Below are 15,353 nucleotides of genomic sequence, written 5' to 3'. Positions count from 1 at the left end.
GAATCTTCCTGGATCAGGGATCAAACCAGTGTCTCCTTCATTGACAGGCAAATTCTTTACCACTGAACCACCAGGGAAGCCCCCTCTTCAGACATGTTAAAAGAAGAATAGTAGATGGGTAAATTTGGAAGTAAATGAAAAAAGAAAATTCTTGTTTAATCATCTTTATTTCAGAGAAATTAGAATCCAGGTTCCTGGGATGGGATTTGGAATAAAGGTACAGACAAACCTCTGTGTAAAATGGAAGGAGGATTCAGTATTGGGAATGATCAACACTGGGTAGTATTGGGAGCGTGAGTGACCCGAGAATGTATGACTTAGGGAAATCCAGTAGTCTTGGTGATGTTAACTTTACTGTAAGAACAAGTAGAGATGTAGTTGTTGAATTTGCCAGGATTTGGGACTTCTGGGTTGAGGTAAATTTATCTTACATTCACAATGATGTAGTTTTATTCTGCCTATCTTCCTGCCGCATGAAAAGAAGTTTTATGAGCTAAGATACACGTCCATTGGCAGGTCAATAAGGAAAAGTGACCCTTGGGTTCTGGTAAAAAAAAATTTAAGCTCCTAAATTTAATACACTGCTTTATGCCCATATAAAACCATACTGCTAACAGTTTTAGTTTCTTTATACTACTCTGAACATAAAGCTATGTAATATATGGACTTTTATTAATAAATTATGGTGTGAGCAAACATTATGAAAATTTCTGATCCACACAAAACAAGCCCAGTGACTCGGATGGGTTTATGTCATTTGAATCCTGGTCAAGGGCCTCGTGGAATTCATAATGGATCCAGTAATACTCCATCAACTTGTTCTAGTCTAGGGATTGCCTCTCCTTCTGGGAAGTTTAAACATTCTAGTTTTTAGAATATTACTCTTTGAATAAATTCTTTTTCTTCATTTTAATTTCCACATTGTTTATGGTCATAGGCAAGACAAAACGAAAGTATCACGAGATTGCGGTGAGCTTCGTGATAGTCAGAAGGAAGGGACTGGTAGAGTAGTAAGAGATGCACATCATGATAACATTTCTCTCTAAAAAATAAAATGTTCCAAGAGGAATTGTGCTAATGGTGGGAGCATATTTTACTAGAGAGAAAAACACATGCATGTGTGTTTATTTTCATTAAAATTTCTTTTACTCCATACTTGCCTTGTTGACTTTATAATGAAATTATATGAGGACAGAGACCAATTCTCCCACATGCATTATAGTACTATTCCTCATATACTCTGAGTACATAATAAATACCATAACAGTCGAAAACGAGAAACACAAATGCATTTTGAAGCAAACTGGTGATATTTTAATCCCTTATGTTCATTTTTAGTACTCAGAAACATTTTAGTTATGCAAGTCTTGTTTTAGCACACTTTTTATTTCTACAGATACTCTGGTTCTTAGTCATAGTCTGTGGCTTTATTAGCAGTTTCATGAGTCTGACTCTTATTTCCCCAACTCCAGATATAAACTTTTGAGGATAAGAACCACAACTCCAGAGTTGTTTTGGCAGGACACAGAACAGGTCTTCAGTAAAATTTTTAAATTATATATCAATAAATAAGAAAAAGTTTCTACTGCCATGAATTGTATTTCAACTCATGCTAAATTTATATGCTTTTTGTGTGTGATCCATTCCCCCTTCTGTGCTCTCTATAGCTCATTCATGTTTATTCTTTTCAGTTTATTGAAGTCAGAGTGTGATGACTGGACACTTGGAACATCACCGTCCAGCAAAAAGTGCCAAGACTCCACTAACAGTGGAGCAAGTAGAAGGGATAAGAAGACAGTTGGGTTTCAGTCACAGATGGAAGATGATGCCCTGTGGACAAGTCAGAAGAAAGATGCATGTCGATCCCAAAGAGGTGAGCTCAGCATCTGCAGTAGCAAAATGGGAAGCTTTGGGGGCCAGGTTGCTAGTGGTTGCTAGCCATCAACTCCAGATGGTTTCCTGTAACCCTGGAGCAAGAGTTAAACGTGTTACAAACCAGCATGCACCTGCAAGGCCACAGGTGGCACGTCTCCTGGATCAGTGAATTGCATCAACAGTTCTCAGAGGACTCACGAGAAACTGTCTAATGTGTCCCTCTTTTTGCAAGCAGCCAACTGTAAGAATTATTCAGCAGTAAATATGGTCATCAATTCAGTTCAGTTCAGTTCAGTCGCTCAGTCGTGTCCGACTCTTTGCGACCCCATGAATCTCAGCACACCAGGCCTCCCTGTCCATCACCAACTCCCGGAGCTTACTCAAACTCATGTCTATCGAGTCGGTGATGCCATCGAGCCATCTCATCCTCTGTCGTCCCCTTCTCCTCCTGCCCCCAATCCCTCCCAGCATCAGGGTCTTTTCCAGTGAGTCAACTCTTTGCATGAGGTGGCCAAAGTACTGGAGTTTCAGCTTTAGCATGGTCATAGACACAAAATAATACTTAAAATGAATAAAGAGGACCAGAAATTTAACATAAATCTTTGCTGGGAAAGTAAACTCTAACAACTGCAATTAATCCTCAATTAACTGGAAATATGAGGAGGGTGGAAGAGAGGTCATTGTGGCTAAAACAGAACCTCATAAGTCTTAAGCCTGTATTGCCTAGCAGTCTTTGAAGTACCAGTAATTCTTTCTATTTTATATGTGGTAGATATTTTAAAAGAAATCAGTTATAAATAACTATATGGAATATTAAGTGAAGCAGTTAAATTTAATTTCATATCCCAGTTGTTTCTGAAGTGGCTTTTGGTTTAATCTCTCCTGGAATCATTAAAGGAAGGACTCTGGGACAGAATGGAACAAGTCTGAGCTTCATTGGTCAGAAGATGTGCAGAAAGCAAAGGGCCCCAAAAGGTCTCAGAGCCCACTTCTGTTCTCTCCTCTTTCCCAGACATCTTTCTTGCCTGTTCACAACCATTAACCTCAATTTCCTCCTTGTTTACCTCTTTTTACTGGGCTAGCTAGCACTGTCCACTGCTAGTGTTAACCAACCAATTTCTCATAATCTCTCTAGTCACTCTCACATCTATTTATTTAAGAACTGTACAGTGCTTTATGAGGTCTTCCTGGGGCTTCCCTGGTGACTTAGATGGTAAAGAATCTACTTGCAATTCAGAAGACCTGGGTTCAATCTCTAGGTTGGGAAGATCCCCTGGAAAAGGAAATGGCAACCCACTGTAATATTCTAGTCTGGAGAATTCCATGGACAGAAGAACTGCAGTCCATGGGGTTGCAAAGAGTCAGGCACCACTGAGCAACTAATACTTTACTTTTATGAGATCTTATAGGTATACTACTCCCTGCCTTTCCTCATCAACTGCCAGCTTTGTCACGTTTTTGGTTTTAATTATGATTAATCTAGAAACCATTTAGTCCTCTCCCAGATAATTAAAAGAAGGTAATTAGTCCAAGTTTCAAAAGGGAGACTATCCACAGTTTGAAAAAAGAGCAAAGGTACATTTCATTTGATATAGGACAAAAGTTCTGCATACCTCTACTGTTTTAGGACAACTTAGAACAACTCTTGTCTTTTTAGACTTTGCTACCAGAAACAGAAATGAAACTGAGGAGACTTTGTATCTGAGATGGAATCTTATCTACTTTGTCTATTAGTCATCCTTCAGAGATGGGACATTCTTACTTTTGGCTTCTTCTGCTCTGAGTCACTGCACTTCGGAGAGTGGAGAACCAATCGAAATCGCTGTGGCGGTTACACTGCAAGGCTCAACATAGTCTTCTGTTAAACTGACAACAAACTTGTGTTGTGTGTCGGCACTAAAATAAAATAGCAATATGAGAAAAATTTAGTGTAATAGCAAAGGGACAAATAACTTGTGTTATTGGCTGAGACCACAGCAACATTAGAAAGCTGCAATTGAAAAGGCACTTTGAGAAAAGGTGTCATCAGGCCAGCCCCGCTGTGGAGGTTAATCTCTCCCAGGCCCAGCTACAGAAGCCAGAAGTCTACAAAGGGCTTGTGCCCACCCCCCAAAAAAATCAATTTCTAATTTGAAACAAAATCATTTTTGACTAACAGGGATTCAGAACCCATTACTTTTTGCTGTGTAGTCTGCTGACATTTCAGCACTTTCTGTTGTGCACAATGAATCCTAATAGTCATTTTATAATGTTACTAGACCAATCAATTTAACCAAGAGAAAGCTGTTACAATTCTGCAGTTTCCAGGCACAGTTCACTCATGGTTTTATTTTTTTCATTACTCTTTTTTTTCCTTCCCCCTTTTTTGAGGGGTTGTGGGGGAGGATTATTGCATTATAGTGAGAAAAATAGAAAATTTTTCATCTTTTTAAAAGAGTTCTGCTTCAAGGTATTCACAGCAATTATTAACTCTTTCTTCTACTCGCAAGAAATGCTGTCTTGTATTTTTCCCTTCTTTTATTCTAATATGGAGAGAAAAGCACAATGATGGTATAGCTGATCACTGAGGAGCTGAAGTTGCCCCTTGGAGCTGCTCTGCCCGTTGCAGGGCTGGTGGTACACACAGATCACAGTACAGGGCAAGGTTGTTGCACTGGCATTTGCAGTGAGACGGACTTTCCCCAGGTGTGCTGTGGCAGGATCAGACACCCTGTTTAGCATAAGGCCAACGACCTAACACTAATTGCCTAAGTTACACTGCTGGGTTTAGCATCTCCTTAATTGCTTTCCCCCTTTAGCGTGTCTGAATTTTTAAACATATTATTCTTCTGTTTCATATCCTTTGTTACTTTTGTTGTCCTTTAATCATTAAGTACTACATAGGACATTTACTGCAGGACCATTAATCTTTATTATCAGTCTCTTACTCCCTTACCTCTTCTATCCGCCTCACCATTCTGTCAACTTTATTAATACCAAACACGTTCAAAAAAAAAAAAAAAAGGCCTGATTCTTATCTCAAGAAATAACCTTGTGATTGTGAAAATATCAGTACAGTATAGTATCGTCAGAATTATGCTTGAGATGTAAATTGTTTTTCAATCATCAATGCTTGGAATGTTCTTAGTTGTCTTTATTGAGCTCTGTGGAACAAGGAGACTTACTATGGAAAATCCAGACTTGAATCAAGAACTTTTAAGCTGGCAGAGGCCAACACAATATTGTAAAGCAATTATCTTCCAATTAAAAAAAATCATAATTTAAGAAAAAGAACTTTTAAGCCAAAAGCATAAATTTAAAAATACCCACTCTTCATTCTTCTTTTTTCCTCCCTACTCAGCAGTGTTTTTATTCTTTCCTAGCTTGCCTAGACCCTCTCCTTCCTGAACAATCACTGATTCTCATTCCTGAATCAGGCTGGAAAGCCATTCCAAAGCCCAGTACTACATTTAGAGTTAGCTCCTGTTTGTTTCTCTGTCATCAATTTCTCACTACCCTTAACACTTTGAGAGAGTTTGAGAAAAGCTGAACCTAGACTGACTGTGATTTTCATTCTGTATGTCCTCTAACTGATATGGATAAGAGGCTTATGGAAGCTTCCTGTTGGGAAAGACTGACTGGAGGAAACTGGGTCTTGTTCTAATGGATCTTGTTCTAAATCTTTAATCCAGTTTTCTGCTGATGGGCAAGGCTGTGTTCCCTCCCTGTTTGACCTGAGACCAAACTATGGTGGAGGTAATTAAGATAATGGCGCCCTCCTTCAAAAGGTCCGGTGCACCCACTGTCTCACTCAGTGCCCCTGACCCTGCCAGAGGGCCACCACCAACCCACGCCTCCCAAGAGACTCCTGGACACTCACAGGCAAGTCTGGGTCAGTATCTCTGTGGGGTCACTGCTCCTTTCTCCTGGGTCCTGGTGTGCACAAGGTTTTGTTTGTGCCCTCCAAGAGTCTGTTTCCCCAGTCCTGTTTAAGTTCTGTAATCAAATCCTGGTGGCCTCCAAAGTCAAATTCCCTGGAGGTTCTCAGTCCCTTTGCCAGATCCCCAGGTTGGGAAATCTGTTGTGGGTCCTAGAACTTCCTTAACAGTGCAAGAATTTCTTTGGTATAATTGTTCTGCAGTTTGTGGGTTGTCTGCTCGGCGGCTCTATGGTGGGGTTAATGGTGACCTCCTCCAAGAGGGTTTATGCCACAGGCTGTGTGACCCAGGTAGCTGCACCCAGAGCCCCTGCCCCTGCGGCAGGCCAATACTGACCCATACCTCCACAGGAGACACTCAAACTCAGTTCTGGCAGTTTGAAAAATCAGGAGAATACCAGAAAAACATCTACTTCTGCTTTATTGATTACACCAAAGCCTTTAACTGTGTAGATCACAAGCACCTGTGGAAAATTCTTCAAGAGATGGGAATACCAGAACACCTTACCTGGTTCCTGAGAAGTCAGTATACAGGTCAAGAAGCAACAGTTAGAACCAGACATGAAACAATGGACTGGTTCAGAATTGGGAAAGGAGTACATCAAGGCTATATTTTGTCACCCTGCTTATTTAATGTATATGCAGAGTACATCATGCAAAATGCCAGGCTGGATGAAGCTCAAGCTGGAATCAAGATTGCCAGGAGGAGTATCAATATCCTTAGATATGCAGATTACACCACCCTTATGGCAGAAAGTAAAGAGAAACTAAAGAGCCTCTTGATGAAGGTGAAAGAGGAGAGTGAAGAAGCTGGCTTAAAACTCAACATTCAAAAACCTAAGATCGTGCTGTCCAGTCCCCTCACTTACTTCATGGCAAATAGATGGGAAACAATGGAAACAGTGACAGACTTTATTTTTGGTGGGCTCCAAAATCACTGCAGATGGTGACTGCAGCCATGAAATTAAAAGACGCTTGCTCCTTGGAAGAAAAGATGTGACAAACCTGGACAACATATTTAAAAGCAAAAACATTATTTTGCCAACAAAGGTCCATCTAGTCAAAGCTATGGTTTTTCCAGTGATCATGTATAGATGTGAGACTTGGACTATAAAGAAAGCTGAGCGCCAAAGAATTGATGCTTTTGAACTGTGGTGTTGGAAAAGACTCTTGAGAGTCCCTTGGACTGCAAGGAGACCCAACTAGTCCATCCTAAAGGAAATCAGTCTTGAATGTTCATTGGAAGGACTGATGCTGAGGCTGAAACTCCAGTACTTTGGCCACCTGATGCAAAGAACTGACTCCTTGGAAAAGATCCTGATGCTGGGAAAGATTGAAGGCAGGAAGAGAAGGGGACGACAGAAGATGAGATGGTTGGATGGCATCACTGACTCAATGGTCATGAGTTTGAGCAAGTTCTGAGAGTTAATGATGGACAGGGAAGCCTGGTGTGCTACAGTCCATGGGGTCACAAAGAGTCAGACAGGACTGAGCAACTGAACTGAACTGAACCTAGAGTAAATTGGATTTACCTGATGATATTGACTGTGACCTGCGTTTTGTCTCTCAAGTTTTTTAGTTTATATAATATACAGCAGCTGTCACTGGTTGAGACTCTCTGAGAGACTCCCAAACACAGTTTTCTTTTACTGGAAGTGAAGGAGTAATCCCAAGTGAGGAATAATCTCTGAAGTTCCTAGTTCTCCCTCTAAGTAAGCTCATGCTTGCAATGATCTAAGTGTTCTTTGCAATCCATGTTGGATTAATATAGAGGTCCTGATTTTAAAAAATAAGCAAGTGGGATTATCTAAAGTACAGAAACAATTTCCATCTTGCCCCTAAAGAGCATTTATTTATGTTTCTTTTATTATTAGCATTATTATTATATGTCTAATCATTAGAAGGAATGCCACAATATCTTACTCCTGGTTCCCAGTAGTCTGAGATAACAAATTTGTTAAAACTTGATACTTTGATCATCAGAACACAGAAGACAAGCATACTGCAGAGCTATGAATAAATGTAACCACGTATATTAAATCATCCTGCCTAGCCCACTCAGAAAAGAAATTCAATCACAAGAGACCAACATTCAGAGCCGAAGCAGCTATGTATTGAATAGTCTCTTAAGCCAGAGGCTCTACATTGCCTATCCTCTGCAATAGAAGTATCTCAAAATACTACATAATTTACTTACTTATCATGTATGTTTTATGTCTTCTCCCAAGAGCATATAAGCACTCCTTATGTTCACCATTGTTTCCATGTCTCCTTGAATGTTTCTTAACACATGGTAGATGCTCATAATGTATTTGTTTAATGAATTAATATATTACAGTTGACACTTAAACTACTCAGGGTTGAGCTGCCAGAATCCCCTTACGTGTGGAATCCTTTCAGGAGTAAATACTGCAATTCTACACAGTCTTTGGTTGGTTGAATCTATAAATGTGGAAGAACTGCCTGTACCGAGGGCCACCTCTAAGTTATACTTGGATTAACCCCCACGTTCTTCAAAGGTCAACTGTATATATATTAGTTTTCTTTTCTGTGTCCTTGCCTTATTTTTCCACAACAAGGATCTAATCAATGAGATCTTTGACCTCAGTGCCTACAATGATTTAGTGGTTTAAGAAGTGTACGTGCTGGTCCCTTTAAAGCCCTTATGTTGATTGATTGGTAATATCAGAGATATCAGTGAAGAAGGGGTCTTAAAAAGCACTGCTTGAAAGCCAAGAATACTATGGGTTTTTCTTCAGTTTCTTTTATTCTAATTGAGATTTAATTTTTGTACAATAAAATTGCATAGGACTGAAGAGTACAGTTTGATAAACCTTGACACTTATATATACCCACATGGTTAAGAAATAGCGCATTTCCATTATTCATGAAAGCTTCCTTGTGTTCCTTTCCAGTCATTCCCCGTGAGGCCTCTCTCCTTGGTTTGCACGTGGCTGCCTTTTCAGTGCGTCCTCACATGCCCTGTTTGCTGTGAATGTGCATCCTTGGTGTGTCTCCCTTTTCTTATAAGGACAGAGTCTTACTGGATTATGGGCCACCCATATGACTTCATTTGACCTTCATTACCTCTTTAAAAGAGCTTCCCTGGCGGCTCAGATGGTAAAGAATCCATCTGCAATGTGGGAGGCCTGAGTTCAGTCCCTGGGTTGGGAAGATCCCCTGGAGGAGGGCATGGCAACCCACTCCAGTATTCTTGCCCAGAGAATCCCCATTGACAGAGGAGCCTGGCGGGCTACAGTCCATGGTGATCACAAATAGTCAGACACGTCTGAGAGACTAAGCACACAGCACATACCTCTTTAAAGGCCCTGTCTTCAAATATAGTCACATTCTGAGCTGTACTGGGGGTTAGGACTTCTGCATTTGAATTGCCCAGGGCGGTGGGGTGGGGCTGAAAGCACAATTCAGTCCACAACAGTTACTCTCTTTCCAATCTTTTCATGCCTTTTACTTTTTATTTCACTGTCCTTTCTAGGATTCTATTAACAGTGTAGAATAAAATGGTAAAAGTGGACTCATGCCTTGTTCCCAGTGTCACAGGGAAGGCAGACTGTCTTTCACCATTAAGTACGATTTAAATGTAGGCTTTCCGTAAATGCCCTTTATCAGGTTAAGAAAGTTTCCTCCTCATTTGCTGAGAGTCTTTATGGTAATGAGTGTTGAATTTCATCAAGTCTTTTTTTTCCTGCACCTATTGAGATGATCATGTGTTTTCTTCCTTATTCTGTTAACGTGATGAATTACACTGATTGGGAGATATTGGCGCATAACGTCCTTTTTTTTTTTTTTTTTTTTTTTGGTAATGACCTTGTCAGGTTTTGGTATTAGAGTTATGCTAGCATCATGAATGAATCAGGAGCAGGTCAGCAAGATGGCAGCATAGGGACTTCCAGGAGCTTATCCCTCCCCAGAAACACTGAAAAACCTGGCACATACTGTCAGAACCCACATTACCAAAGCTCTGGAAGATGGTGAATGATTTATGGAAACCAAGCAAATGCTTAACTGGGAAAAAGGCCACTGAACCATGGTAGGAGAACTTTACAAAGTTTTAATTTATGTTCACCCTACTCCCTTCTACAGCATAGCAGCAGTCTTACAGATGACAGCCGAGTTCCAGGTGTGAACTGGTCCCAGAGGAAGCAGACCTTATTCTCAAGGAGTTGTGTTTATCTGTTTCATCCTGTCTGTGGATTTCCCAAAGGGCTGATACATGGAGATCTCCTTTGTTTTTCCTACGTGTAAACTTTTTCAAGACAAAGAAGCAGCTGTATGTAGGACATTCCTTGAAAACATTGAAAGCCAAATGAAAACACCACTGCCACCTGGGGTAAAAAATAACAGTTGAGACAAACAATAGACAACTAAAAGCCAACACACCTCGGTGGAATGGATTCACCTAGGAATGGATTCATTCCTAAAAATACACACCAAAACTGACCTAAGAAAAGCAAAACATCTGAATAAACCTGTTAGCAAATAGATTAAACCAGTAATCACAAAGCTCCCAACAAAAGCAAGCTCAAAATTGGATGGCTTCACTGCTGAATTGTATCAAATAGTAAAGAAGAATTAAGACAAATCTTTTTCAGACTCTTCCCAAAAATATAGCAGAGGAAGCATTATTCTGCAAGCAAAGTCAAAGACATCACAAGAAAACCATAGACAAAAATCCATTGTGAATATAGATGAAAATATCCTCAACAAAATAATAGCGAACTGAATGCAGCAGCATATTAAAAGAATTATATATCATGATCAAATAGGATTTAGCCCAAGAATTCATCATACAGGTGGTTTATCATATTAAAAGGTATTTCATAATAAAAATACCATAGTAATAAAAATAAAAAATATGATCATGTTAACACAGAAAAATCATTTGACAAAATCTGACACTCCATGATAAAAACAATAATAAAATAGGAGTAGAAGGAAACTTCTTCAACATAATGAGGGACATCTATGAAAAGCCCACAGCTAATGTCATATTCAGTCGTGAAAGACTTTCCTCTAAGATCAAGAACAAGCCAAGTATTCCCACTTTTGCCACTTCTATTCAACATTTTACTGGAAGTTTTCTATTTTTTAAGAAGACATATAAAAATTAGGCAAGAAAAAGAAAACATACTCAAATTGGAAAGGAAGAATTTAAACTGCATTAGCAGATGACATGATTTTATATAGAGAATATCCTAGAGAATGCAAAAAAGAAAAAACTACTAGAACTAATTGCACCAAAGCTGTTAGAGCTAATAAATGAATTTAACAGAGTTTCAGAATAGAATTTAGCACAAAAATCTATTGTATTTGTATACACTAGTAATGACCTCAGAGAAGGCAATGGCACCCCACTCCAGTACTCTTGCCTGGAAAATCTCTTGGGCAGAGGAGCCTGGTGGGCTGCAGTCCATGGGGTCGCGAAGAGTTGGACACGACTGAGCGATTTCACTTTCACTTTTCACTTTCATGCATTGGACAAGGAAACGGCAACCCACTCCAGTACTCTTGCCTGGAGAATCCCAGGGACGGGGAAGCCTGGTGGGCTGCCGTCTATGGGGTCGCACAGAGTCGGACACGACTGAAGCAACTTAGCAGCAGCAGCAGCAGTAATGAACTACTGAAAAGGAGTAAGAAAACAATTCCATTTATAACAGCATCAAAACAATAAAATACCTAGCAATAAATTTAACCAAGATTGCAAGACTTGTACACTGAACAGTTGCAAGAGATCAAATTGCCAACATCCATTGGATCATAGAAAAAGCAAGGGAATTCCAGAAAAACATCTACTTCTGCTTTTTGACTATGCTAAACCCTTTGACTATGTGGATCAAAAACAACTTGTGAAAAATTCTTGAAGATATGGGAATACCAGACAACTTGAAGTCTCTTGAGAAACCTGTATGCAGGTCAAGAAGCAACAGAATTGGACATGGAACAACGGACTGGTTCAAAATTGGGAAAGGAGTACAACAAGGCTATGTATTGTCACCCTGTTTATACAGCTTATATGCAGAGTACACCATACAAAATGCCAGACTAGATAAAGCTCAGCTGGAATCAAGATTTCCAGGATAAATATCAGCAACCTCAGATATACAGATAATACCACTCTAAAGGCAGAAAGAGAAGAGGAACTAAAGAGCCTCTTGATGAAGGTGAAAGAGGAGAATGAAAAAGCTGGCTTAAAACTCAACATTTAAAACACTACAATCATGGCATCTGGTCCCATCACTTCATGGCAAATTGGAGGGGAAAAAGTGAAAGCAGTGACAGATTATGTTTTCTTGAGCTCCAAAATCACTGCAGATGGTGACTGCAGCCATGAGGTTAAAAAGACACTTGGTCCTTGGGAAAGAAAGCTATGAAAAACCTGGACAGCCTATTAAAAAGCAAAGACATCACTTTTCCGATAAAGGTCCAAATAGTCAAAGCTATGCTTTTTCCAGTAGTCATGTACGGATATGAGAGTTGGACCACAAAGAAGATTGAGTACCAAAGAATTGATGCTTTCGAAGTGTGGTGCTGGAGAAGACTGTTGAGAGTCCCTTGGACTGCAAGGAGATCAAACCACTCAATCCTAAAGGAAATCAACCCTGAGTATTCATTGGAATACTTTGCCCACCTAGTGCAAAGAACCAACTCATTGGAAAAGACCCTGATGCTGGGAAAGATTGAAGGCAAAAGGAGTTGTGGGCAACAGAAAATGAGATAGATAAATAGCATCACTGATTCAGTGGACATCATTCTGAGCAAACTCTGGGAGATAATGAAGGACAGGGGACTCTGGCATGCTGCAGTCCATGGGATCACAAAAAGCCAGACACGACTTAGCAACTGAACAACAATAACAGCAAATCAAAGAGTTTAGTAAAGTCTGTATATAAAGTTAATATATAGAAGAAATCCCTTGCATTCCTATGTACTAAAAATGAAAAATCAGAGAAAATAAGGAAACAATCGTGTTCACCATTGCAACAAAAAGAATAAAATACCTTGGAATAAAACTACCTAAGGAGACAAAATGTGGTCCACTGGAGAAGAGAATAGCAAACCACTTCAGTATTCTTGCCTTGACAAACCCATGAACAGTATGAAAAGGCAAAAGATAGGATACTGAAAGAGGAACTCCCCAGGTCAGTAGGTGCCCACTATGCTACTGGAGATCAGTGGAGAAATAACTCCAGAAAGAATGAAGGGATGGAGCCAAAGCAAGAACAATACCCAGTTGTGGATATGACTGGTGATACAAGCCAGGTCCAATGCTGTAAAGAGCAATATTGCATACGAACCTGGAATGTTAGGTCCATGAAACAAGGCAAATTGGAAGTCGTCAAACAGGAGATGGCAAGAGTGAATGTCGACATTCTAGGAATCAGCGAACTTATTTGGCAAAACTAATACAATATTGTAAAGTTTAAAAATAAAATAAAATTTAAAAAGTAAAATAAAATGGACTGGAATGGGTGAATTTAATTCAGATGACCATTATATCTACTGCTGTGGGCAGGAATCCCTCAGAAGAAATGGAGTAGCCATCATGGTCAACAAAAGAGTCTGTAATGCAGTACTTGGATGCAATCTCAAAAACAACAGAATGATCTCTGTTCATTTCCAAGGCAAACCATTCAATATCACAGTAATCCAAGTCTGTGCCCCAGCCAGTAACACTGAAAAAGCTGAAGTTGAATGATTCTATGAAGACCTACAAGACCTTTTAGAAATAACACCCCAAAAAGATGTCCTTTTCATTATAGAGGACTGGAATGCAAAAGTAGGAAGTCAAGAAACACCTGGACTAACAGGCAAATTTGGCCTTGGAATACATAATGAAACAAGGCAAAGACTAATAGAGTTTTGCCAAGAGAACGCACTGGTCATAGCAAACACCCTCTTCCAACAACACAAGAGAAGACTCTACACGTGGACATCACCAGATGGTCAACACCAAAATCAGATTGATTACATTCTTTGCAGCCAAAGATGGAGAAGCTCTATACAGTCAACAAAAACAAGACCAGGAGCTGACTGTGGCTCAGATCATGAACTCCTTATTGCCAAATTCAGACTTAAATTGAAGAAAGTAGGGAAAGCCACTAGACCATTCAGGTATGACCTAAATCAAATCCCTTATGATTTTACAGTGGAAGTGAGAAATAGATTTAAGGGACTAGATCTGATAGAGTGCCTGATGAACTATGGACGGAGGTTCGTGACATGGTACAGGAGATAGGGATCAAGACCATCCCCTTGGAAAACAAATGCAGAAAAGCAAAATGGCTGTCTGAGGAGGCCTTACAAATAGCTGTGAAAAGAAGAGAAGCAAAAAGCAAAGGAGAAAAGGAAAGATATTCCCATCTGAATGCAGAGTTCCAAAGAATAGCAAGAAGAGATAAGAAAGCCTTCCTCAGTGATCAATGCAAAGAAATAGAGGAAAACAACAGAATGGGAAAGACTAGAGATCTCTTCAAGAAAATTAGAGATACCAAGGAAATATTTCATGCAAAGATGGGCTCGATAAAGGACAGAAATGGTATGGACCTAACAGAAGCAGAAGATATTAAGAAGAGGTGGCAGGAATACACAGAAGAACTGTACAAAAGAGATCTTCATGACCAAGATAATGACAATGGTATGATCACTGACCTAGAGCCAGACATCCTGGAATGTGAACTCAAGTGGGCCTTAGAAAGCATCACTACGAACAAAGCTAGTGGGGGTGATGGAATTGCAGTTGAGCTATTTCAAATCCTGAAAGATGATGCTGTGAAAGTGCTGCACTCAATATGCCAGCAAATTTGGAAAACTCAGCAGTGGCCACAGGACTGGAAAAGGTCACTTTTCCTTGTAATCCCAAAGAAAGGCAATGCCAAAGAAAGCTCAAACTACCACACAGTTGCACTCATCTCACACGCTAGTAAAGTAATACTCAAAATTCTCCAAGCCAGGCTTCAGCAATACGTGAATCATGAACTTCCAGATGTTCAAGCTGGTTTTAGAAAAGGCAAAGGAACCAGAGATCAAATTGCCAACATCCACTGGATCATCGAAAAAGCAAGAGAATTCCAGAAAAATATCTATTTCTGCTTTATTGACTATGCCAAAGCCTTTGACTGTGTGGATCACAATAAACTGTGGAAAATTCTGAAACAGATGGGAATACCAGACCACCTGACCTGCCTCTTGAGAAATCTGTATGCACGTCAGGAAGCAACAGTTAGAACTGGACATGGAACAACAGACTGGTTCCAAATAGGAAAAGGAGTACGTCAAGGCTGTATATTGTCACCCTGCTTATTTAACTTCTATGCAGAGTACATCATGAGAAACACAAAAGCTAGAATCAAGACTTCCGGAAGAAATTTCAATAACCTCAGATATACAGATGACACCACCCTTATGGCAGAAAGTGAAGAGGAACTAAAAAGCCTCTTGATGAAAGTGAAAGAGGAGAGTGAAGAAGTTGGCTTAAAGCTCAACATTCAGAAAACGAAGATCATGGCATCTGGTCCCATCACTTCATGGGAAATAGATGGGG

At 39.9% G+C, this 15,353-nt stretch overlaps 1 protein-coding gene across 7 annotated transcripts in view; it reads left to right on the top strand.

Annotated features, from left to right (window-relative positions):
* KIAA1328 (KIAA1328 ortholog) overlaps nt 1-15,353 on the top strand; it is a 421,290-nt gene that overhangs the window by 328,143 nt on the left and 77,794 nt on the right. For all 7 annotated transcript variants that reach the window (XM_027526136.1, XM_027526135.1, XM_027526142.1 and 4 more), the window contains one exon: nt 1,692-1,873. In XM_027526136.1, the coding sequence (XP_027381937.1) occupies nt 1,692-1,873 (182 nt within the window). The remainder of the gene's footprint in view (nt 1-1,691; nt 1,874-15,353) is intronic.

This window comes from Bos indicus x Bos taurus, chromosome 24, assembly GCF_003369695.1.
Source record: "Bos indicus x Bos taurus breed Angus x Brahman F1 hybrid chromosome 24, Bos_hybrid_MaternalHap_v2.0, whole genome shotgun sequence".
In the NCBI taxonomy this organism is placed as follows: domain Eukaryota; kingdom Metazoa; phylum Chordata; class Mammalia; order Artiodactyla; family Bovidae; genus Bos; species Bos indicus x Bos taurus.
This window is presented reverse-complemented; position numbering and strand designations above follow the sequence as displayed.